General features: G+C 40.3%; 1 protein-coding gene across 1 annotated transcript in view; it reads right to left on the reverse strand.

The window, feature by feature from the left end:
- Positions 1-25,974, reverse strand: part of DNAH6 (dynein axonemal heavy chain 6) — a 279,376-nt gene that overhangs the window by 158,131 nt on the left and 95,271 nt on the right. Inside the window, exons 23-33 of the mRNA XM_006055830.4 lie at positions 24,001-24,097; positions 21,392-21,611; positions 17,927-18,091; positions 17,730-17,843; positions 15,466-15,591; positions 15,225-15,380; positions 14,332-14,493; positions 8,594-8,731; positions 7,226-7,393; positions 5,136-5,284; positions 3,084-3,191 (exon numbers count right to left, since the gene is read on the reverse strand). Of these exons, the coding sequence (XP_006055892.4) occupies positions 3,084-3,191; positions 5,136-5,284; positions 7,226-7,393; positions 8,594-8,731; positions 14,332-14,493; positions 15,225-15,380; positions 15,466-15,591; positions 17,730-17,843; positions 17,927-18,091; positions 21,392-21,611; positions 24,001-24,097 (1,603 nt within the window). The remainder of the gene's footprint in view (positions 1-3,083; positions 3,192-5,135; positions 5,285-7,225; positions 7,394-8,593; positions 8,732-14,331; positions 14,494-15,224; positions 15,381-15,465; positions 15,592-17,729; positions 17,844-17,926; positions 18,092-21,391; positions 21,612-24,000; positions 24,098-25,974) is intronic.

A 25,974-nucleotide genomic window follows, 5' to 3' on the forward strand; every position in this document is an offset into this window, starting at 1 on the left:
AAGCTGGACTTATCACCCTCCTTGATTTCCAACTATGCTAAAAATGATAGTAATCAAAACAGTATGGTACTGGCCCAAAAACAAACTCATAGATCCGTGAAACAGAATAGAGAGCTCAAAAATAAACCCACGCACTTATGGTCAGTTAATCTAAGACAAAGGAGGCAAGAATATATAAGGGAGTAAAGACAGTCTCTTCAATAAGTGGTGCAGGGAAAACTGGGCAGTTGCATGTAAAACAATAAAATTAGAACATTTTCTCACACCATATAAAAATGAACTAAAAATGGATTAAAGACATAAGACTAGAAACCATTAAACTCTGAGAAGAAAACATAGGCAGAATACTCCTTGACACAAATTGTAGCAACATTTTTTTGGAATTGGTCTCCTGATGCAAAGGAAACAAAAGCAAAATTAAACAAATGGGACCTACTTAAATTTAAGTTTTTCACAGCAAAGGAAACCACTGACAAAATGAAAGACTAACCTACTGAATGAGAGAATATTTGCAAATGATGAGGGGTTAATATTCAAAATATATAAATAGCTCATACAACTTAATATCAAAAACAAACAAACCCAATTAAAAACTGGTCATTAGACCTGAACAGACATTTTTCCAAAGAAGACATACAGATGACCAACAGCCTCATGAAAAGATGCTCAACATCACTAATTATCAGAGAATGAAACTCTAAGATATCACCTCACACCTGTCAGAATGGCTATCAATGAAAAGACCACAAATAACAAATGTTGGTGAGGATATGGAGGAAAGGGAACCCTGTAAACTTTTGGTGGGAATGTAAACTGGTGCAGCCACTGTGGAAGACAGTATGGAGGGTGCTTAAAAAATGAAAAATATAACTACCATATTCTTCAGTAATTCCACTCTTGGATATATATTTGAAGAAAATGAAAACACTAATTTGAAAAGATATATTCAGCCTAATATTTATAGCAGCTTTATCAAGAATTATTATAATAACCAAGGTATGGAAGCAACCAAAGAGTTGACCAACAGATAGATGGATAAAGGAGATTTTGTATGTATGGAATGTATGTTGGAATATTATCCAGCCATAAAAAATGAAATTTTGCCATTTGAAAAAATATGGGTGGACCTGGAAGGTATTATGCTTAGTGAAATAAGTCAGACAGAGAAAGACAAATAATCTGTTATTACTTATATGTGGAATCTAAAAATAAAACAAACTAGTAAATATAGCAAAAGAAATAGACTCACAGATATAGAGAACAAACTAGTGGTTACCAGTGGTGAGAGGGAAGTGGCAGGGGAAAGATAGGGGTAGTGGGTGAAGAAGTACAAGCTACTATGTATAAAATAAAGAAGCTAAAGAATATATTTTTCAGCACACAGAGTATAGCCAATATTTTATAATAACTTCAAATGAAGTATAATCTATAAAATATTCAATTACTATGCTATACACCTGAAATTAATACAATATTGTAAATCAATCATACTTCAATAAAAAGAAGCAAGGGAAAAATACAAGAAGAAAATATAAGAGGTGAATTTATAGTACTATGTTAACAAAGTCTATCTCAAAAAGATAAGAATTCTATAACTTTAAAAAAGTTGATAAAGTGAAAAAATAAAAACACACAAGGAAAAATCAAACTTCTGTGAGGTAAGAGGCTTTAAATGTAACTTAGAGTGAATTATATACTTAGAGAAATATTTCCAATGTTTTACCAGATAAAGTTCATGATTTCTCACAAATTGCTAAGTAAAAGAGTACAATAGAATAATGCTCTAAGAATAATAAATATAAATGACTAATAAACAGAAGAAATGATGCTCAGTGGTACTAACAAAATCATGTATATAAAATAGGCTACTATTTTGGTATCTCTCTCTAAAACATATAAAAGGAAATGTGCATTTTCATAAATCTGTATCTATAAACATAAAATGCCTTTGGAGGATGTACTGATAGGATCTATCTAAATTTAAAATGTCCATACCCCATGATCTCAAGAATGTACTTCCTAGAATCTCACTTATAGCACTATCATAAGTGTGCAATCATTAATATATAGGAATTTTCATCACTGTGTTCTGCCAAAAGTGCAAAGACACATATTCTGGCAATCAGGGGATCTGATGGTGGACAAAAGCAAAGAGGATCCCCAGTAAGGTCATAAATAGACATCCCAGGATGACAGATGTGTATGACTGAAGGTCGTTTTTGTTTTTAGGAGATTTATACTCTGGCAGAATTTTGAAATGAATTAGTGATAGAGGTATAGAAAAGTTGGTGAAGGAATAAAAAACAAAAATTAAGATTAATAAATGCAGGAAAAATAAGAAGCAAGATACTTTAATAACAAGGGAAAGATCAGCTTTGGGTGATATTTCTATCTCTAAAATAAATTATGGAAATCCTGTATATTTAGCTCCGGTTATATTGTCACAAGACTACCCAGAGAGGATGGGCTGGTGGGGAGAGAAGTGTGTCCATATCTTTATCTCTTTGTTAGTAACTTAATAACATCTGAAACTGAAAAGTCATGAAATGACACAAATGTGGTACCAAAAGATATGGATAGAAATAGGAAAATGAAAGAACGAATAGATGAATTAAAAAGTTATTGCCTTTAGGAACTGGGAGTTGGTAAAGGGCAGGAAACTATTGTTTTCCCTGAGAGTAACTTAAAACAGCACTTCATTTTTAAAACCACATACATATATGACTTGAATAAATATAAAACTCAGTAATGAAAGTAGAAATAGATAAAAGCAATCACATTTGTGTTGAGACCCTGATCTAATTCTTTTGAGTCTGGAACTTCTCTTAGATCAGGAATTTGTAACCAAATGCTAATTTGCATAGCATGCAGCTTGGTGGTCAATAAGTTGAAAAAATAAATGATTGGATTGATGCTAAAACTTTAGTATCTTTATTTGAAACTAGCATTTTAAAAATTGCAATAAGTATCTCTAGAAAAGATAATACCTTACTAGGGACTGACATGTTTGAAGATAAACTATCCTTCATAGTACTATCCTCTACATAGTAGTTATGCTTTCTCTATAACACCTAGACATTTACCTGAATAGAATAGCGTCATCTGTTAGGAATTTTGGCAAGTTAGAGTCCCGCAAAGCTCTTATCAACACCACATCTTCACTGAGGTCTGGGTTCTCTCTTTTTAAAGACCTAAATTTAAAGGAATAATTCAGATGACGTTGCAAATACATAATGTTGAACATGATTTTCTAAATCTCTGGGCTGGGGATTCTGCTTGCAGAAAGCTGTGGAGGGCACCCCACTGCCGATTCCTACTGGAAGGATAAGACCATTTTCCCTGGCATGCCCAGGGTCCATCTCCAAAACAACACATGGACAAGTCAGGCACAGGCTGCTTTGCCTTGAGGAGAATGATAAGGACATTTTCTCAAGGACCTCCTATCAATCCAGGCTTTATCCAACCTGAATTTATAGTTCTCTGAATACATTATGATGGTTGAGATTCCAGAATGGTTTTTTGCTGGTTCTCAAGCTCAATCATTCCCTCTTCTAGAAAGTTCCCTCCACCCCCACCTCAGTGAACCCCAGGGCACAGCACTATGGTTCCCCTCACACACTAACTAGTCTAATCTTGATGACTGCTCATTTGTCTGTCTTGCCCCTGGGTTGCAGTCGTGTTCTTTGAGTACAAATATGTCTGAACTCCTCAGTATCCTTCTTCCTTCAATGGCAATCCTGTAGAGAGTAGAAATTTTGTATCTGAGAGGTTGAAGGAATGAACAGAGGGTGGAAAGGCAGGGTGATTTGTGCAGAAGCCAGGGGTATGGGAGCCGGGCAGAACTGGCCCCATGTGAATAGAATCTAAGCCAGAGAGTCATTGCCCGATAGGAAGGAGCAGACAAAAGACAGATTCCCTCAGAGACTCTGGACAAGTTGGGGGTTCCAGAGGTAGGGGTGTCAAGAGGTTATAAAGAGAGAAGCTAAGGCCTTAAGAGAAAAGGCTCTTGCTCTACTAGCTTTCCGGATGGTGCTAGGGGTAAAGAATCTGCTTGCCAATGCAGGAGATGTGAGAGGTGGGTTTGATCCCTGGGTTGGGAAGATCTACTGGAGAAAGAAATGGCAACCCGCTCCAGTATTCTTGCCTGGAGAATCCCATGGACATAGAAGCCTTGTAGGCTACAGTCCGTAGGGTCATAGAGTTGGACACGACTGAAAGTGACTTAGCATGCGTGCATGCCACTAGAAACTAGTAAGAAGCTCAGCATTGGACCAGACTGTAATGACAGAGGAGGGGGTCCAGAACATAAGCTTGTACTGAAGATAAAACTGAAGTTTCTCTGAATGCTTTAGGCTTTGTCAGTTGATGGGGATGACTTAATTGTGTATGTGCATAACAAATGAATGCCTTTTAAGTCTCATCAGTTGGCTCAGATAGTAAAGAATCTGCCTGTAATGCAGGAGACCTGGGCTCGATCCCTGAGTTGGGGAGATCCCCTGGAGAAGGGAATGGCAACCCACTCGAGTATTCTGGCTTGGAGAATCCCATGGACAGAGAAGCCTGGTAGGCTACTGTCCATGGGGTCACAAAGAGTTGGACATGACTGAGTGACCTTCACTTTCACTTTCACATCCTGGCTCATGGTGGTTAAGCCTTTACTATGCTGAAACACATTATACTGGATGCATTTAGGTGAAAAAAAAAAAAATGCTAGCCAAAGCTTAATGGCAGCTATGTTGGTTCTCACAGGGAAGAACTGTTGTGAGATGAAGAGAGATGCCCTTTCACTGTGGCAGGGGGGGTGTCAAGGTAAGAATGATAACAGTGGCAGCTAACACTTCTTAATCATGTTGCTGGGAAAGACTGAAGGCAAAAGAAGAGGACAACAGAGGATGATATGGTAAGATAGGATCACCGACTCAATGGACACGAACTTGAGCAAACTCCAGGAGACAGTGGAGGACTGGGAAGACTGGTGTGCTGCAGTCCATGGGGTCGCAAAGAGTTGAACATGATTCAGCCACTGAACAACAACAACATGTTGCTTTAAGAGCCATCTGTGAATTACTCATGAAATGTATGAGTAATGCACGACACAGTTTGGAACTCAACTCTTGCCCACTTTGGTTTCTTACCCAGCCATGACCAGTACGGACTTTACAGCTCTCATGCCAAAGTCATAGTGATCCTGCTGAGAGAGCTGTTCACTGCAAAGCTTATACATCTGGGTCATTTTTCTTGCTAATATTTTACTGGATTCAAATCCTTCAGAATACAGAATTACCTAGAATGGAAAAATATAATGCAATGCCTGATTAAAATATACTGATAACAACATAGTAGGATAATACCAATGCATTCAAAATCTAGTTAAGATATTAGATCTCTCCAAGTGGTTGTTGTTGTTGTCCAGTCGCTCAGTTGTGCCCAATTCTTTGCAACCCCGTGGACTGAAGCATGCCAGGCTTTCCTGTCCTTCACCATCTCCCAGAGCTTGCTCAAACTCATGTCCATTGAGTCGGTGATGCCATCCAACCATCCAGCCTTCTTTCATCCCCTTCTCCTCCTGCCTTCAATCTTTCCCAACATCAGGGTCTTTTCCAATGAGTCAGTCCTTCACATCAGGTGGCCAAAGTATTGGAGCTTCAGCTTAAGCATCAGTCCTTCCAATGAACATTCAGGATTTATTTCCTTTAGGACTGACTAGTTTGACCTCCTTGCAGTCCACGGGACTCTTAAGATTCTTCTCCAGCACAATTCAAAAACATCAATTCTTTGGCACTCAGACTTCTTTATGGTCCAACTCTCACATCTGTACATGATTACGGAAAAACCATAGCTTTGACTAGACGGACCTTTGTTGACAAAGTAATGTCACTACTTTTTAATATGCTGTCTAGGTTTGTCATAGCTTTTCTTCCAAGGAGCCAGTGTCTTTTAATTTCACGGCTGCAGTCACCATCTGCAATGATTCTGGAGCCCAAGAAAATAGTCTCTCATTGTTTCCATTGTTTCCCCACCTATTTGCCATGAAGTGATGGGACCGGATGCCATGATCTTAGTTTTTTGAATGTTGAGTTTTAAGCCAGTTTTTTCACTCTCCTCTTTCACTTTCATCAAGAGGCTCTTTATTTCTTTTTCACTTTCTGCTGTAAGAGTGGTGTGGGATATTACATAGGGATGTCTGTCTTATCTGCCCAGCACCCCATCTTACCCACAGGGGTGCTGCAAGATTCATGAGATGCTGTAGGCATTATATTAATACTATTAAAAGTTGTAATTTTTCTGATGATAGGATTTGGCATGGTCTATTCTTAGGCAGTTACTTTTACTTCATTTAGAGGAATATTTTAAATTAGCTGTTGTCAGAAATTTACTACCCATGGGAGTAACATGTGCTTTCTGAGAAACTCCATTCTAAAAGAGGTGGTGTCCCTTGTGAACTGTAGTATTGAGCATGAAGGGCCTTCCAGAGTCTTGAAAATATCCTATATCTTGGTCTTGGTGATCACACAGGTGAATACATATGTAAGGATTCACTCAGTTGTACGCTTATGATGTGTGCACTTTACTATATGTAAATTATACCTCAGTAAAAAGTGTCAAGAAAAATACATATAAGATTTAAATACACTGGTTATTAGCTAGCATGAAGAAACAAACAAAAAAAAAACAGTTTAAATAGAAAGGTTCCTAGATAGAGAAGAAACAAATACAAACATAAATAATTAACTTATTAATAATGGCTATTTTTTTTTTACTATATTGATAAAACTAGAAACAGATCACTGTCTTTCATCATTAGTGATTGGTATTGTTTCTATTCAACACCTCTTGACTCTAATTAAAAAAATAATGCAGCAAGAGAAGTGAGAATAATATAGTCTTTTTAGGATAATCTAGACATTTTAATTCCTAGAGACACACTGATAAATTCCAATGAAATGGTTAATTAAGTTCATTTATTTATTCCAGTTTTCAGGGCTTACAATATTCCAGATGGCAAACTGGACTTTGGGGATATAGCAGTTACACACACACACACACACACACACACACAACACTCTAAGTGGTAACAATCATATCTACACACTTAAGAGGAAACAATACTGTATAACCTTGGCCAGAGTACATTCATAATGGAAACTTTCTACCATGATAGAAATCAAATACTAAATAAAAGAAACAAGCTTAAAGTTTTGCTGCTTTATAATGTGAAGCTCACCTCTGCAATCAAGGCATAATTTGGAACCATCATTGCAAAGGGTCTAAATAGGGCTTTCAAATTATCTGGCAACTCAGTTCTGCCTGCATATCCAGGATTCATTGTGATGAAGGCTGCACAAGTCATAACCAACTTTATTTCTCGCCCTTCAAACATGAATCTAGAGAGCTGTTGAAAAGAAAGAGAAGATATAAGTTAATACTTCGCCAAATATTTGTAAATTCTTCCCCATAATTATTACTCGAGTACAAAACTTGTGTGACGTGCATTCAAGCAAAAACTACTGAATCCTATTGTTGGGAATGTTTTCCTCCTGATTTTGTCCTACTCACTCTCCCTCTCTTTTGGGCTAAGTATTTCCTGCTGTCTGCCTCCTTGCCCCTGCCTTGCCCCAGGTGTTTCCTCCTTCTTGGCCCAGTCATAATAAAATAAATGAATAAATAATAACTAAAATAAAATAATTAAAAAAATCAAACAACTCGCAAGGTTCCAGTTTGTACCGGCTGAATACCCACCTGCCCTTTGGTGCCCTCATGACCATAATTTTGCAAGGTCAACACAACAGAATGGTGGGGGGCTTGGTCCTACCCTTCACTGCCATCACCTTCCCAGTACAAAATCCTTCTCCAGGAACATGCTCAAAGGGGCTAAAACAAATTTTAAATACCGAAGCCACCCTAATATCTTCATCTGTCCCTACACTCCTTGGCTTTTCCAGTCCAGTGACTTCTGGAGAGTCAAGGCCCCTTTGGGTCCCCCAGGACCCCTCTCTCATTTTTTTACCAGCAACAGGCTGAGACTAGGGGCCGTGAGGAAGGCAGTAGAGCCCAGAAGAGGCAGAGTTAGAGAAACAGAGCAGAGAAATCAATGTCAAAGGCAAGAAGAAGAAAAGTAAGAGGAAAATAAGAGGCGGAGGACAGAAGAACAAGGGAGTTACAAGCATGCACGTGTGTATGTTGGGGGAGCAAAGAATAAGAGGGTTCCATGAGGGCACAGACTGAGTCTCACCAACTCTATATCCCTAGGTCCCAGCACAGTGTCTGCCATACAGTTGTTTATTGTGTTGCCTGGATGAGCAATTAATTCACTGAACTCAGTTCCACTGCTGCATTCACCAATGACACTGGAAACATGGGCTAGAAAGGCTGAAGTTAGCACTGCCCTTCTTAAAATGCAACATGATGTAAGTTCATTATGAACTTCTTCTTGTTCTTTAGTTGCTAAGTTGCGTCTGACTCTTTTGCGACTCCATGGACTTTAGCCCACCGGGCTCTTCTATCCATGATATTTTCGAGGCAAGAATACTACAAACTTAAGAAACATGATATCTACAGACTAGAAACATGATATCTATGCCCAGCCCCTTACCTTTGCAGCTTTGGCATTCCTGATGGTAATGAGCTGCTGAGCAATGACGGACAAAACTTCTATGTCAATCCGATTAAATTCATCAAAGCAGCACCAGGCTCCTGACTGTGCCAGACCACTGAAGAAGCGCCCCATCATCTGAAATCAAAAGAATGCCACTCAGCTCTGTACTGTAGAGCTGAACTCCTGCCAAAGTTAAATTCTGAGCTGAGGCATTAAAAAGACAAGAGGTGGTATCTACAAACAAGCAATAGGTTTGTGTGACTCCTGGGCCATGGCAGAAGTTAACACCTTTTTCTTGGAGGAAATATGTTTTTGCTGCTCTCTGAATGATTTGAAACTTATTTTTATTTTTAGATAAAATGACGATCTGACCTACTTTTTCATAATCCTCATTCACCTATGTACATACGGTTCTCAAAGAAATTGACACACAGAATAGACACACTTAATTACTTAAGAAAACCTTGAGAACTTTGCTGATGGAAATTTTCATCATCTTTACCAGGTACTACACATGGCAGGCAACATGCAGGAACAACTGAGCAGAAGCACAGTCACTTGAGCTTCAGTTATGTCTGACTCTTTGCGACCCCATGGACTGTAGCCTGCCAGGCTCCTCTGTCCATGGGATTCTCCAGGCAAGGATACCGGAGTGGACTGCTGTGGAATATCCTCCTCCAGGGGATCTTCCTGATCCAGGGATTGAACCCACATCTCTTACATCTTCTGCATTGGTAGGCAGCTTCTTTACGACTAGTGCTACGTGGGAAGCCCATACACAGGGTAATGTAATGGTGGTTAATTTCTTCTACAGCAGAATCCTAGTGGTTCAGGAGAATGAATACATACCTGTGGCTATCTACAGAGGAAAGTTCCTTTAGAGATTTGAATTTGGGGTTAAGCATTAGTACAAATATTGCATCATACCATATCTCTATCTCTTTGAAAATAGAGCTAATGGCTTTTTTGTTTCAAGGTGGCCAATTGAGCACATAGGGATAACATCCCTTTCTCTGAAATGACCATGTATGAAAGACAGAACTCTCTCCATTTCTGTGTCTGCATTTGTACCTGCGCCTACCTGATAAAAACATAATGGAAAGGAAAACCAGCAGCAGAAAGAAAGTTTTGAAAAAATATCCTGGAAGATGGAAAGTTCATAAATACTGATTACTTAGCTGAGAAGGGCAGAATTCAGCCCAAGCCAGAAGGAAGGAAGAACTACCTACCCTTCAGGAAGGTCTCCAGGAAACTCTGAACCCATCAGCAATACATGCAAGGAAAGCAGACAAGGTCCCAGGGAAATCCTTGGAAATTAGCCAAAGGTGAGTACTTGCAGTGATCAGGTTTGTGGGCCCTGCCTTTCTCTGTGCTTCTCTCTCCTCATTCCAAGTAGAGTAAACAGGGTTCTTGAGGCTGGCATTGCTGAATTTTCCCTCCAGAATAATACCCAAGGACTGCTTTGTTGAGAAAGGGGGAGATCTGTCTTTGGGAGACATTAGGAGATACTGGGAGAAGACATTAGGCTTGGGAGAAAACGAAAGCAGAGAAAAGAAAAGACAGATAACTTCAGACCTCCACATTACTCAACTGAGAGTCAAAAGGACAGACGGCTCCATCCATGAGTGAAACCCACTGAATTCTACTACTGTAGAAAAAAATCCTTGTTATTTTGGTATTTATAAAAGGTTTCTGGCTTCCTGGCTGCCCATGCCCACACACTCTATGGGGAAGCCTGCCAGCCAAATATCTTACATTCTCACAGAGATCACAGGAGCTCTTTCATTGAAAGCAGGGGTGAAACAAGTTATTCTAAATGATCAACTCAGTCCCCCATCCATGCTTATGAACTAAAAAGTAAAGATCAACAGACATTTAAGAAAGATCAACATCAAGAAAGAGAGAAGAAAAATAAACAAAATAAGCAACTCTGAAGAAAATTAAAAAAAAAAAAAAAGAAAATGGAGGTAATTGGGGGGACAAAAGAAACAATTTAAAAATTCAAATGGAATCCTCAGAGAGATTTTAGAGGAAATTACATTACTATAGTATAAAACAAGATGCTCTTAAAAAAAAGAGCCAGAGATAAGAAACAATCCTTAGAACTTAATTATAATACAGCCTAGCTTAAAAAAATGAAATAGATGCACTGAACAATGGAACAACTAAAGACCAAGCTGGCATTCTTTTTTTGGCTGAGCAGCTTGTAAGATCTTAAATCCCCAACCAGGGGACAGAGGACAGAAAGCTCACAACGATGTTGGTCATCCAGTCACAACCTGCTCATGGAAGAGCTTTCAATGGTATACAAGGAGTGATGGCCAACAGGAGACAAAAAGAAGAAAATGAAATGTGTCTCCATCAGAGTGATATTACACAGTCTGTACCATCTCTGTTGACCACCTGAAGTTACTACGTGCTGAAGTGAGCATGAGAAGTAGGACTCCAAGAAGGGGGAAAAGACATTTTTCAATAAAGGTGGGTTCCCCCAGCTCTCTCTCTTAGAATCACTTAATTTTACTATTTTTAAAAGGGACTTAATTTTATTCCCTAGGCTGTTTTAGCATGACATACAGGTTCCCCTGGTTTCAGAACTCAGTGCTAATATATTTGGGGCACACTGGAAGCTCTTTCCCTTCATGTATGCTCCCCAAAAGTCCACAAAAGGACTAACGTCTAATGTCAGTGACTGCTTCTGTTGTCAGCTACTTCTGTGTGGGAACTGACAGCTGTTTTGTCCTTCTCTTGTTTCTGCTCCTGGAAGAGGCATCCACATCCACCTGCCCTACTGGGATGGACGAGGTGGAGGTGGCACAGTGTCTCCTTCACACTGAGAAGTCTTTCTCCTCCCCCATGTCTGACTGGGAAGTTGGGAAGTTGCCAGGAATGAGCTTTGTCTTTTTCTGAAGGTCCTCTACACCCATGGTCCCCAATCTTTTTGGCACAAGAGATTGATTTAGTAGAAGACAATTTTTCCACAGATTGGGGAGGGGAGATGGCTTCAGGACAATTCAAACACATTGCATTTATTGTACACTTAATTTCTAATCTAATGCCACTGCTTGTCTGACAGGAGGTACCAGTCCATGGCCCAAAGGTTGAGGATCTCTGCTCCACACCCTTCAGGGGATATAGAACTCTCCAAATCAGATATTAACATGCTATGGGCATGCCAGACCACCTGACCTGCCTCCTGAGAAACCTGTATGCAGGTCAGGAAGCAACAGTTAGAACTGGACATGGAACAACAGACTGGTTCCAAATAGGAAAAGGAGTACATCAAGGCTGTATATTGTCACCCTGCTTATTTAACTTATATGCAGAGTACATCATGAGAAACACTGGGCTGGAGGAAGCACAAGCTGGAATCAAGATGGCCGGGAGAAATATCAATAACCTCAGATATGCAGATGATACCACCCTTATGGCAGAAAGTGAATAGGAGCTAAAGAGCCTCTTGAGGAAAGTGAAAGAAGAGAGTGAAAAACTTGGCTTAAAGCTCAACATTCAGAAAACGAAGATCATGGCATCTGGTCCCATCACTTCATGGCAAATAGATGGGGAAACAGTGGAAACAGTAGCTGACTTTATTTTGGGGGGGCTCCAAAATCACTTTAGATGGTGACTGCAGCCATGAAATTAAAAGACGCTTACTCCTTGGAAGGAAAGTTATGACCAACCTAGACAGCATATTAAAAAGCAGAGACATTACTTTGCCAAACAAAGGTCTGTCTAGTTAAGGTTATGGTTTTTCCAGTGGTCTTGTATGGATGTGAGAGTTGGACTATAAAGAAAGCTGAGCGCCAAAGAATTGGTGCTTTTCAACTGTGGTGTTGGAGAAGACTCTTGAAAGTCCCTTGGACTGCAAGGAAATCCAACCAGTCCATCCTAAAGGAGATCAGTCCTAGGTGTTCATTGGAAGGAATGATGCTGAAGGTGAAACTCCAATACTTTGGCCACCTGATGTGAAGAGCTGACTCTTTGGAAAAGACCCTGATGCTGGGAGGGATTAGGGGCAGGAGGAGAAGGGCACGACAGAGGATGAGATGGTTGGATGGCATCATCAACTCGATGGACATGGATCCGGGTGAACTCTGGGAGTTGGTGATGGACAGGGAGGCCCGGTGTGCTGTGGTTCATGGGGTCACAAAGAGTCGGACACGAGTGAGCGACTGAACTGAACTGAACTGATGCTAAAACAGCAGTTTCTAAAGTGTCATCTGGGGACCCCTGCAAGTCCCAGAGTTTCTTTTAGGGGGTCTGTGAGGTCAAAGGACTCATTATAATGCTAAAATGTTATTTGCCTTTTCAGTCTCATTCTCTCAGGAGAGAACAGAGTTTGTTTTTCTCAGTATTTTGTTTCAGTTTCCACATCACAAATAATCTTTAAGAAACTGCCACTTGTCAAGTTTTGGTATAGTTTCAAAGAAGAATATCAGCAATTATCTGAAGAAGCTATTAACCTATTCCTCTCTTTTAGTGTGTATATCTGTGTAAGGCTAGATTTCTCTTCAAATACTTCAATCAAAATAACATACCTCAAAAGATTTGATGCAGAAGCAGAAATTCCCCCATAGGGAATCTGGCCATATTCCATTATACCAAACAAGAGATTTAAAAATATATAAAATATTGTCACTTTTCTCACTAAATTTTTTGTTTTGAAAAATGGTTATTTTTCTCAAAATATGTGTTTATGCTAACATGTAATAATTGATTATGGTTATTTTAAAACAGATAAATATTTAAGATGCATCAATTTTAACTTATAACATGGAAAATATCAACAGGTATAACCCATACATATAAACAAAAATTCTTTGGAGGTCTCAATAATTTTTAAGAGCGTAAAAAGGTCCTGTGATCAAAAAGTTTGAGAACTACTCAATGAAAAAATCTTTCCCTGAATTCTCACCTCCTATGGATTTCATTTTTAATACACAACTCTGAATTGCTCATCTCTCTTTTAATATTAATTTATTTATTTGGCTACAGTGGATCTTAGTTGCAGCATGTGGGGTCTAGTTCCCTGACCAGGGATCAAACCCAGGGCCCCTTGCATTGGGAGTACAGACTCTTAGTCCCTGGACCACCAGGGAAGTCCCTACTCTTCTCTTCCTGTAAGCTTATTCCTTGTTCCTAGATTTCCCTGCTATTGTGTTTTATACCTCATTTTTACCACCATTTGACAAATCTGGGCCTTGATTCCTACCTGACCCACCCAGATTGCCTTGTGTTGACTAGTCTCCCTTGCTCTATTTATTCCACTTTAATCATTCCTGGCCCCACTCAGTTCAGTTCAGTTGCTCAGTCATGTCCGACTCTTTGCGACCCCATGAATTGCAGCACGCCAGGCCTCCCTGTCCATTACCAACTCCTGGAGTTCACTCAAACTCACGTCCATTGAGTCGGTGATGCCATCCAGCCATCTCATCCTCTGTTGTCCCCTTCTCCTCCTGCCCCCAATCCCTCCCAGCAACAGAGTCTTTTCCAATGAGTCAACTCTTTGAATGAGGTGGCCAAAGTATTGGAGTTTCTGCTTTAGCATCATTCTTTCCAATGAACACCCAGGACTGATCTCCTTTAGAATGAACTGGTTGGATCTCCTTCTGGCCCCACCAGTTTTCCCCAGTTTGCCATCACCCCTTTTTCTCCTTCTTTTTCTGTGTCACAGTGCAAACAGAGAAAGCCACAATGAAGCACTTAATGTTAGCGTTTATACGCCAAGACTGTACCTTGTAGTCCAAACCATCAGAGCAGTTAAAGACCACACACTGGATGGCAAGGGCTTTTGCAAGGTCTTTGGTGGTCTCTGTTTTCCCAGTTCCAGCAGGACCGGCTGGTGCACCTCCCAGGTCCAGCTGCAAAGCCCCCATGAGGCAAAGGTAGCAGCGATCCTGAAGAAATGGATATATTGTCATTATTGAAGGGAACTGACACTGGCCACAAATTTGTAAGTACTTTCTATAGCAGGAGGGTTGTTATTTATTTTTTAAAATATATTTTTAAGTGGAGGATAATTGCTTTACAATGTCGTGTTGGTTTCTGCTGTACAACAATGTGAATTACTCGTAACTATATATATATATATATATATATATATATATATATATATATATCTCCTCCTTCTTGAGCCTCCCTCTCACCCGCCTCCTCATCCCACCCCTCCCCATCTAGATCATCACAGAGCAACAAGTTGAGTTCCCTGTGCTATACAGCAGCTTCCCACTAGCTATGTTTTACACTCAGTAAAATGTACGTCAATGCTACTTTCTGAATTCATCCCACCCTTTTTTCCCTCCCTGTGTCCACAAGTCCATTCTCTACATCTGCTTCTCTATTCCTGCCCTGCAAGTAGGTTCATTGGTACCATTTTCTTCTAGATGATATATATGTTCAATTAATATGTAATATTTGTTTTTCTCTTTCTGACTTACTTCACTCATGAAAGGCTCTACAGCAACTGAAACATACTAAAAAATTCAGACACATGATCAAATAGAGTAAATAAATCTCTGCGATACAAAGAAGTCACAGCAAATTCTTTCAAGGTTTAACCTTAAAAATGTTTCAGAAGTATTATGATGGGGAAAAAAAGCAATCATGAACCTAATGGTCAGTAACTTACCGTGAGAGGAGTAATAACTAATCTTGGGCATGCACCTAAATACTCATAGCCATAGGTGTACTGAGAGAGTGCCATCCTCGCCACACAGTTGTCCAGGTCTACATCCCAGTAATAGCGCAGCTGTCTCTGCCAGTCAAAGGAGTCAACTACCTGCACCTACAGAAGTGATGACAATGATACACTTGGTAGATGCATTCATTTTAGAAAGAAACATATGATTTTATTTGAATGAAACAGTTACCTTGGCTTGAACAAGTTCAGTGACTATGTCTCTTGCATGTACATCAATAGTAATTAAGGCAGTTATGATGTTTCTGTGTAATTTAGGAAGAGTGCCTCGGACTATTGCAGCCAGGGCATTTAATCTCTACAAATGAAAAAAAAAATGTGATCATTAATTTTCAAAAATCAGTTTACATGTATATCTTTTTACTATTAGGTTTGGGATAGATATTTGCCAGAATTATCTATAAAACTAAGTATCTATAAAATTAGATAGTTTTAGGACTTCCCTGAAGGTCCAGTGTTTAACATTCTGTGATTCCAATGCAAGGGGTGAAGGTTCAATCCCCGGTTGGGGAACTAAGATCCCATATGCCATGTGGCATGGCCAAGAAAATATAACATAAAATAAAATAAAGATGACAAATTTATTAATATTTAAAAAATTAAAGTTTTGAAAAATGTCAATTCCAAATTTCATAAAAATCTGTAATTCTGTGACCAAATATGACAACAATTTAACTTATTTGATTCCAATAAGACTCCTATGAAGTACATACTAGATTTACCCCCATTTCACATGAGAGGGAACTGAAGGTCAGAGAGGGTAAGTAAACTGGTGGCCGTCACAGTCAATAAAGTGGCAAAAATGAGACCTAGGTAGACATTTGCCTTGAGGAAAGCTCTTAACCATCCTGTGATGATGTCTCCAGAGAAGACTGTTCTCCTCAAAAATTAAATGTGATTAAGGTGGTGCTTCTCATTTATAGGGCTAGGTTCTTTTATTTTTGGATATTCATAAAACTCAGGCATTTAAACCAAGCCAATGGCTGATTAACCAAAAGCGTTCATGTTAAGTCGTTAAATCCTTTTCAAAGAAGGGCAGTGACTTTGAAAACCTTGACTGGCTGAATTTTCACTCAGGCTGATCCTGATCAAGGGTCACCTCTGTAAAGAGATCAGTGGGACTTTCCTTAGTGAGTCTTCTCTCTGGAGCTCTCTGAGGTGAAATTCTATTGAGAACTTTATAAGAGAGTTTTCTTTTATTTCAAGGAAGCTGTTTCCTCCTTTTCCTGTTTTAAGTGTGATTTTCTAAAAAAAAATTATTTTGGCCATGCCATGCAGAATGCAGGATCTCAGTTCCCCAACCAGGTATCAAAGCCGTGCCCCCTGCAGTGCAAGAGCAGAGTCCTAACCACTGGAGCACCAGAAAATTCCCCTAAGGGTGAGTCTTTAAAAATGCAACATTGCTTGGAAGTAGAATTGGATTTGGAGTTGAAGATCTGGCCTCGCTGTAAGCTGCATTTTCTAAGGATAGCTCAAAAATTTGTGTAGAATGGTATTTAATTAATTCAATCTTATGGCTTTACTGATCATTGCCTAAGGGTTCTATAAAACAGTAGAAAAGCATGTGTTGGGCTGAAGAACAGAAATGGCACAAATCCTGTGGTTTTCCTCGATCAAATCAACTTCTGGGAGAGACATCAGGATCCAGTATACCATTTCTCCTTAAAGGTGGCAAACCCTGATAATCCTGACATTTTTCCTTTTGAATTGCTTTTTTTCCTTCTATTGTTAAAAGTGTTCATATAAATATGGCAATGCGGGAGACCTGGGTTTGATCCCTGGGTTGGGAAGATCGCCTGGAGGAGGGCATGGCAACCTACTCCCGTATTCTTGCCTGGAGAATCCCCATGGACAGAGGAGCCTGGAGAGCTGCAGTCCATGGGTTCACAAGGAGTCAGACACGACTAAGCGACTGACCACACACATAAATACTATGCAAACATCAAGGGAGTATTGCTGAGAAAACTTGAACAGAGGCAGTTTTTGTGAGCACCCCAAATCTTTGGATGTCATCTCAGAGCCTTACCATTTTTTTTTTTAAAACAGTTAAAAGCCATTCAGTTTTATTAATTAATATATATTTATTTCATACATAGTCGAAATAGAGCCTTTTACAATTCATTCTGTGATCCTTGATTAAAATACAGATTACAGGCCTTCAGAAACATTTTTTTAATGTGACATAATGATGTAATGACACTTCATGATTTCTATGATTTACAAAACGGAGGCTAATCATTTAGTTAAGTAATGTTTATGACTTCTCTCGTCGATATTAGAAAGATGCAGAAAGATTTTAGTAACCTGTCACTGTTTTATCCTTAGAAGAGCCTTACAATTTCCGAAGTAATGAATTTGTATCAACCACGCCCATAAGAGCCACTGGGACCATCTTGCCCAGCGATACGTCTGATATTGATCTGCCCCTAATCTCACCTCAAAGTTCACTTTTTCAAAATCTTCCAGGGCCTCTAAGTGATTCCCCTCTTCTTTTTCCAAACACTCCGTCAAATCGCGGCACCACATGATTTGAGAAACGGTCAGGATCACCTGCAGGGAAACACCCTCCTTCATTGTGGGCTTCCTCTCAGCCGAGTAAGATGCAGAGGCGGAGACTGAAAGGAGCCTGTTACCTGAGAAGGGTGGCCTGCGACCACCCACACTGTTCTCTGTTTCCCCAGATAGTCCGCGATGGCGGCTTTGCACAGGCGGCGCAGAGACGTAAACATGGCTTCCTCCACTTTGCCCAGCCACTCCTCCACGTTGCCTCTGGCCTTTAGGCCTTTCCCCAGGCTCACCTGGAAGGTAATCAGAGAGGTGATAACATCCTCCATACATCCCTAACAGAATCCTGAGCTCAGTAAACACGGCAGCGTGGCCACAGACACTGAAACTTTCTATTGATATTCCACTCTCACTTTACCCACTTCTACTTTAAAAAAAAAATGGTTTGGCTATGCCTCATGCAGAATTTTTAGTTGTGGCACGTGGGATCTAGTTCCCTGACCAGCGATCAAACTCAGGCCCCCTGCATTGGGAGCATGGAGTGTTAGCTAAGGAACCCCTAGGGAAGTACCTACCTACCTCTGCTGCTGCTGCTGCTAAGTCACTTCAGTTGTGTCCAACTCCGTGTGACCCCATAGACGGCAGCCCACCAGGCTCCCCCGTCCCTGGGATTCTCCAGGCAAGAACACTGGAGTGGGTTGCCATTTCCTCCTCCAATGCATGAAAGTGAAAAGTGAAAGTGAAGTCGCTCAGTCCTGTCGGACTCTTCGCGATCCCATGGACTGCAGCCTACCAGGCTCCTCCATCCATGGGATTTTTCAGGCAAGAGTACTGGAGTGGGGTGCCATTGCCTTCTCTGCTACCCACCTATACTTAGTGGGTTATTTCACGGCTTCCCTTTGGGGCCAACTCTTGGAAAGAGGAGCTGTGTGTGTGTGTGTATGTGACTCAGTTGTGTGGAAAGAGGAGCCGTGTGTGTGTGTGTGTGTGTGTGACTCAGTTGTGTGGAAAGAGGAGCCGTGTGTGTGTGTGTATATGTGTGTGTCACTCAGTTGTGTCCAACTCTTTGCTCAGTTGTATCTTACCCACCAGGCTCCTCTGTCTTTGGAATTCTCCAGGTAAGAATACTGGAGTGGCTTGCCATGCCCTCCTCCAGGGGATCTTCCTGACCCAGGGATGGAATATGGTCTGCATTGCAGGCAGATTTTTTACTGTCTGATCTACCAGGAAAGCCCAAAGAGGAGTTTATGTGTGCTAAATGAATTCCTCCACTTTCTTTGCCTACCTGCTGCCATATGATTTTTGGCTCCAACCATTCCTCTAAACCTGGTCAGGTTATTAAGATGATCAGGTGGGTGCGTGCTCAGTAGTGTCTGACTCTTTGGACACAAGCAGACTGCAGCCTGCCAGACTTCTCTGTCCATGGAATTTTCTAGGCAAGCATACTGGAGTGGGTTGCTATTTCCTACTCCAGGGTATCTTCCCAATCCAGGGATCAAACCTGTGTCTCCTGCATTGGCAGGTGGATTCTTTACCACTGAGCCACCTGGGAAGCCCCTAAGGTAACCAGTGTTCTCCCAATTGTTCACTCCAATTGACACTTTTCAGTACTTTTCACATTTATTTCTTGGACTTTCAATGACCTGCTGCTGCTGCTACTGCTGCTGTTGCTAAGTTGCTTCAGTTGTGTCCGACTCTGTGTGACCCATAGACAACAGCCCACCAGGCTCCACCGTCCCTGGGATTCTCCAGGCAAGAACGCTGGAGTGGGTTGCCATTTCCTTCTCCAATGCATGAAAGTGAAAAGTGAAAGTGAAGTCGCTCAGTCGTGTCCGACTCTTCTTGACCCCATGGACTACAGCCTACAAGGTTCCTCCATCCATGGGATTTTCCAGGCAAGACTACTGGACTGGGTTGACTGCCTTGCTTATCTGGGCTCCAGAATCTGCTCACTTCTTCAACCCTCGCTTTACATGTCCTGTCTTCCCTAAATCCTGGCAGATTTAGGGGTCTTTCCTCTCTCATCTGCACTAGTGATGAGCAAAGTCTTTTGCCAGGGAATCAATTTAGGTCAAGTAAATAAAATTATTGAGGTCTACTTGATTTACAATATTCTATAAGTTTCAGGAATACAACATAATGATTCAATATTTTTATAGATTCTACTTCATTTAAAGTTATTACTTTAATGGTTATACTGCCCTGTGCTGTACAATATTTCCTTGTTGTTTATTTATTTTATATGTGGTATTAGTAGTGTGTACCTCTTAATCCCCTACCCCTATAATACCCTACCCTCCTTGACTCTTCCCACTAGTAACTAATTTGTTTTCTATATCTGTGAATCTGTTTCTGTTTTGTTATATTTACTAGTTTGTATTATTTTTTAGATCCCCTATTAAGGGAAAATATACAATATTTGTCTTTGTTTATTTCCCTTGGCATAAAACCCTCCAGGTCCACGTATATTGTTGCAAATGGTAAAGTTTTATACTTTTTTATGGATGAGTAATATCCCATTACTCTGAATGGCATTACTGATGCAATGGACATGAACTTGGGCAAACTCTAGGAGATGTTGAGGAACTGGGAGGCCTGATGTGCTGCAGTCCATGGAGTCGCAAAGAGTTGGCCTGGACTTGGCAACTGAACAACAACAACGATATATATATATTTACACACACACATATATATATTCACATCTTCTTAACTATCCATCTGTTGGTGGACACTTAGTTTGCATCCATGTCTTGGCTGTTGTAAACAGTGCTGCTATGAACATTGGGGTGCCTGCACAGTACAAGTAAAATGCCTATGGGTTCTTACTGATCCCATAGATATACTACTGTGTTCTAATTGGACTAAAATCCTTGGCATTTCCCTGAGTGACTTGTCTGTGTGGAATGCTCTCCCTTCCATGTCTCCTCTCTATCTTCCTTGGCTGCCTCTGTGTGTGTGTGTCTGTCTGTCTGTGTGTGATTCTCCTCTGTGATGTCACTTGGTTCCCCATAGTCTGCTAGTGCATTCACTTGGTTGATGCCTACTGTATTCCAGGTACTGTGCAGAGCCTAGGAGACACTGCAGTCAAACAGTGACAACTAATACTTCATAGCACCCGCTTGGTACTATTCTAAAGTAATGTACATACAGGAACACCTGAAAAACTCCAGCAACTCATTAATTGGGCACTATTACTAATCCTCATTTTATAGCTGAGATTAAGGATTGGGAGTGGAATCCACGTGACCAGGCAGTAGAACCAGCTCTTATCTAGGCTACTCCTTTGCTCCTTGTGGAGAGTTAAGACTTGGCTCCAGTTCTTTCCACCCTGTTTCCAAGAACAGAGCACACACCTCTGTTATTACATTTAGTATGGGACTTTTCAGTTGTTTGACTATGTCTCTGCTGGACTTTGAATTCTTTGAGGGCAAGAATTTAATCATGGTTATTTTTGAAATTGTTGAGCCAGCCCAAGACCAGGGCATGTAGCACTTGGTGAATGCTTAGCATGCTGATGAATAAAATCTCCATTCTCCAACCCTGGAAGAGTAACAAAGTTTGCCCATAAAGAATTATTAACAAGAATACCTTACCCTTTCTCCCTCTGGTGATAGCATCGCTAAAATATCATTAGTGTAAACCTTTTCTGGCTCTGCATCCATTCCAGGAATTTTTCCCTCAGTAGGAGGCAGGAGAGCAAATTCAAGCTTTGAAATGGAGTCGAAGCATTTCCTTAAGTGTGGCTGCACAGCTTGGGGATTTCGTGTCTGGGCCAAAATCTCCAAGAGCTCATCATTTGACAAGAAGTAAAATCTAGATTAAAGAATATACTTAAAATGTAACTTGAAATTGAAGCAAAACCTTATATAGGCATGAAAGATGAATCCCTTGCCCACATCTCTTCCCCATCCACTGATTTCCTGGACCTATTGGTTTTAGGTTTCTGGGGAAGCCACACATCTCTAAATATGATTATTATAAAGATTAGTGTGGCTGCATCTCAAGCGTCTGGAGTTAGTGCCTGGTACATAAAAGGTAGAGATTTTTCATAAAATTTGTAAAAATGCTAGCACTTGCTATGATACTGATTTGGTCACATGTCTGTTACTTGGCTTTGAGCTCCTAAAGGGAAGGTATATTATTTGTTTTCCCTGGAATTCAGCCTTGTACCTCATATATACCTGGTATTCAATACATAATTTGTTGACTGACTGAATGTGTGGTTGCTGGAAACTTACTTGATTCTGTGACTACACACATGTGGGCTGTGCTGATGTGAGCTGGCAAGGGATTTTCTTAGATGCCCAACAGGGCCATTTGAAGGCATGAAGATATTCTATGGAAAAAAAAAAAACCTGGAGAAGGGGCATACCTGGATGCTGAGGGATGAGAGAGAGGGATGAGGGTCTGGCTGGAGAAGACACTTTACTCCTACGGAGGAAACTGCCTATGAGAGATCCCTCAGGACTGGAGGATTCTCATGAGCTCATGGAAGGCCCCATGTGAGAGAGGGGGCCAGTTGGGTACCAGCCAACTCAGATTTCTCCTGCTGTACTGCCTCTCCTCCCTTCCCTGCTCCAAACCTGGAGATCCCAGAAACCTAATAGGAAGTAGGGAGGGTTGACCATTATACATCCTTATCATCACTAAAGGCTTCAGCTTTGCAACAGGCCTGGGCCAGAGAAGGGAGATGTTTTCACTTTGAAAGAATTTCAGAGTTTTGATGATTACAGATTGTTTAGTGGGTTAAGACAACAAGAGATTTTTTGGCATTATTATCTGAGAATGGCCAGAAAATTCATGAGGTCTGCTTAAGATTCTGAGCAGGAATAAACTAGCCCCTTGTAGGGAATGCAGAGGTAGTCTTTAGAAATAAAGATGTTTTGGGGTTGCACTCTATTAGTCCTACCAGATACAGAATAATTCATCTCCCTTTTCAACTAATGAAACAGACAACTGTCAAGATTGGACTATGAACCCTGACAAAGCAGGAACCATGCTGCATTCCTCTTGTGTCCCCAGGACCTAACTTGTAGCCCCAGGAACTAATTCATATGGTTCATAACATGTCTTTCTTAAGGCTTGGAAAGTGAAATCAATGGTGCACAGAGCCTCTTGACCTAATAAACACTGCAGGCCTAGTTGACATAATTCTAAACAAAAGGAAAAAACAAAAGCTGATGCTTTGGGTGTTCAGCATTATCACAGGTAAATTTGTGTCCAGGTTTTTTTAAATATCAGAAGTAGTGTACAGATTTTCTCTGTACACTGGGGAGACCCAAGCTGGGAGCCACTGCTTTAAGAGTGAAATAAAAGGTACATCTCAAACCTATTCCTCTATCTTTTCCTGTGTTGCCTGAATCTGTTGAACTCAATCAAATCTTCCAGATCTTGGATGTCTTGTGCATATACATACCCTGGAGTGGTACCCAGCAACAAACCCTCTTAATCAAATAACCAACATAAGCATGTAACACTGGCTGACTTGGACAGAACTTATCAGCCATTTCTTTTACAGCTAACAGGAAAAATCCACAGAAGATGAACATTTTGTGATATTGTCTATGTTACAGTACAGTGTGCCCCACTGAATGAAGTCTGGAGCTCTTGCGATCATTAGGTAGTCATGGTCTGTTCATATAAAATTGCACTGAAATGGTTTATTTACATGACTGTCCACCTGCTAACCACGAGCTCCATTAGAGCAGGGATCTGGCCTTTTCTTCTTATATCTTTAACATTGAGCAAAACATTTGGTATGTTTCTAGAATGAATGGATGAGTAAAAAATTTCATTTGGAATTTGTGAAATGACCTTTTAGATGACTTCTACAGTGACCCTCTTAGGCCATCAATTAGCCTAAAGAAATCAGCTCAGGCAACAAAGGTCTCTAACTTTTTACAGATACATCCGTGGACACATGCACTCATGCAGGTGCACACATACACACCCAGCAGTGAAACGGTGCTGTGATCAAGAGTTCTTCCAGCACCTACCCACTTACACCAAACACTGTATCTTTGTCCTTGACATTTACACATCCCAATCAAGAGATGAGCTACATTGCTATTATGAAATATATTTCCTGCTTCCCTTTTTGGTCCCCTGATGTTTTGAGGTTATGGTTTGTTTTAAAGTATATCTTCACAAATTCATGGAAACTCAACTACTAAAACTGTTGTTGGTAGCTTTATAAACTTACCTTGGAAAGATAACTCTTTTTGATTCTAAATATGCCTCTAGACACTTCTGAATTTGGTCAAGTAATGCATTATTATTTTGAAAAGTCTCCAGAAGCCCTGTTCATTGAAAAAAAGGTATTGGTAAAGTCTTGTTGAAATAAATAGAGAATATAATTTTAAATATGATATTAACTTTTTAAAAAGCTTTGGTTTTATTTGGTAAAAGAATGGTCTAATAAATTAAAATTTGGGAAGGTTGGTTAAGAATGTTAAGTATTTTTTTAGCATCTATCTTATTCTATTTCTTAATTGAAGTATAGTTGACTTACAATGTTGTGATAATCTCTGCTGTATAGCAAAATCACTCAGTTATACACATATATACATTCCTTTATCTTCTTTTCCATTATGGCTTACCCCAGGATACTGAGTATAGTTCCCTATGCTATACATTAGGACCTTGTTGTTTATCTATTCTAAGTGTAATACTTTGTGTCTACCAACTCCAAGCTCCAAGTCTATCCCTTAATGATGTCATTAATTTTAATATCTGCCACTGAAGAACAAGCATTTAATTTGAAACCTTTTTATCCGGCATCATTCACTTTTGGGGATTAGGGGTGCACAAACTAAAGCCAAACAACTGCCTCCTCTTGACCCTTCAAACAAAGCCATTCTCTAAAAGCTACATTTTCTTTGTCACTTCCTTACTCATGTCTTCTATTTCTTCTGCCATCTTTAGATGCTGAAATTGTGGCAATCACACCCTATTTCTTCATCACTAAACAGTAGCACCTTAAGAAGCAAGATTCATGTCTCACTTGACATTGATGTTTTGGTGCCTATCACACTACCTGACTTCCATACCTGTTCAAGAATCAAATCCAGTCTTTTCCACGGTCTCCAAGGCTCTATGTGATTAGTGAAAAGAAAGTGAAAGTGAAAGTGAAGTCGCTCAGTCGTGTCTGACTCTTTGTGACCCCATGGACTGTAGCCCACCAGGCTCCTCCGTCCATGGGATTCTCCAGGCAAGAATACTGGAGTGGATTGCCATTCCCTTCTCCAGGGGATCTCCCTGACCCAGGGATTGAACCCAGGTCTCCTGCATTGCAGGCGGATTCTTTACCATCTGAGCCACTAGGGAAGATATATATATATATATCTCCACACTTCTGTATCTGAAATCCCTGGGACTAAATGTATTTTTGAAATCTTTTTTTTTTAATTCCAAAAGTTATACAACAAAAGTCCAGTAGGGACTGGGGCAGCACTCTGCAATAAGACACATTAATATTATTGCAGCAAAAGTTTTCAATATGCACATTGAGTTGGGGGGTGCTAGACAAGATAAAAGGTCTTTCAGAGATATCCATGTTTTAATCCCCAGAACATGAGAATTTGTTAGTTTTTATGGGAAAAGGCACCTGGCAGATGTGATTACATTATGGATCACAGGATGGGGAGATTATCGCAGATCATGCGGTGGGCCCAGTGTAATCACAGGGTCTTTATAAGCGGTAGAGAGGGAGATGTGATGGCAGAAACAGACTGGGGTGATAACAGTTGTGGCTGAAAGGGGACTAGGAACCAAGGACTATGGGCAGCTGCTTGAAGCCCCAAAGTTTTAAGGTTTTCAATTCTATCATCCCATAGAGTTTTCCCTGTGTATTTCTGTAAGAGTCTTTGGGCAGAGACCACAGCCCAGCAGCTGCTTCTGCCTGAAGGAAGCTCTCTGGGATTATCACCACGAGAGACCATGTGCTGCCATTTACAGAACAACAAGTCGTTGAGCTGAGGCTCTGATAGAAAACATAAAGTTCAATCACTCAGTATGTGTACCCTGAAAGATTTTGATTCTACATCCCTAGAAACAGAACTTATTAAAACACATTTCAACTGTAAAACACTGGGGACTCTATTCAATATTTTTTAATGACCTATATGGGAAAAGAATCTAAAAAAGAGTGAATATATGTATATGTATAACTGATTCA

This window comes from Bubalus bubalis, chromosome 12, assembly GCF_019923935.1.
Source record: "Bubalus bubalis isolate 160015118507 breed Murrah chromosome 12, NDDB_SH_1, whole genome shotgun sequence".
Lineage (NCBI taxonomy): Eukaryota > Metazoa > Chordata > Mammalia > Artiodactyla > Bovidae > Bubalus > Bubalus bubalis.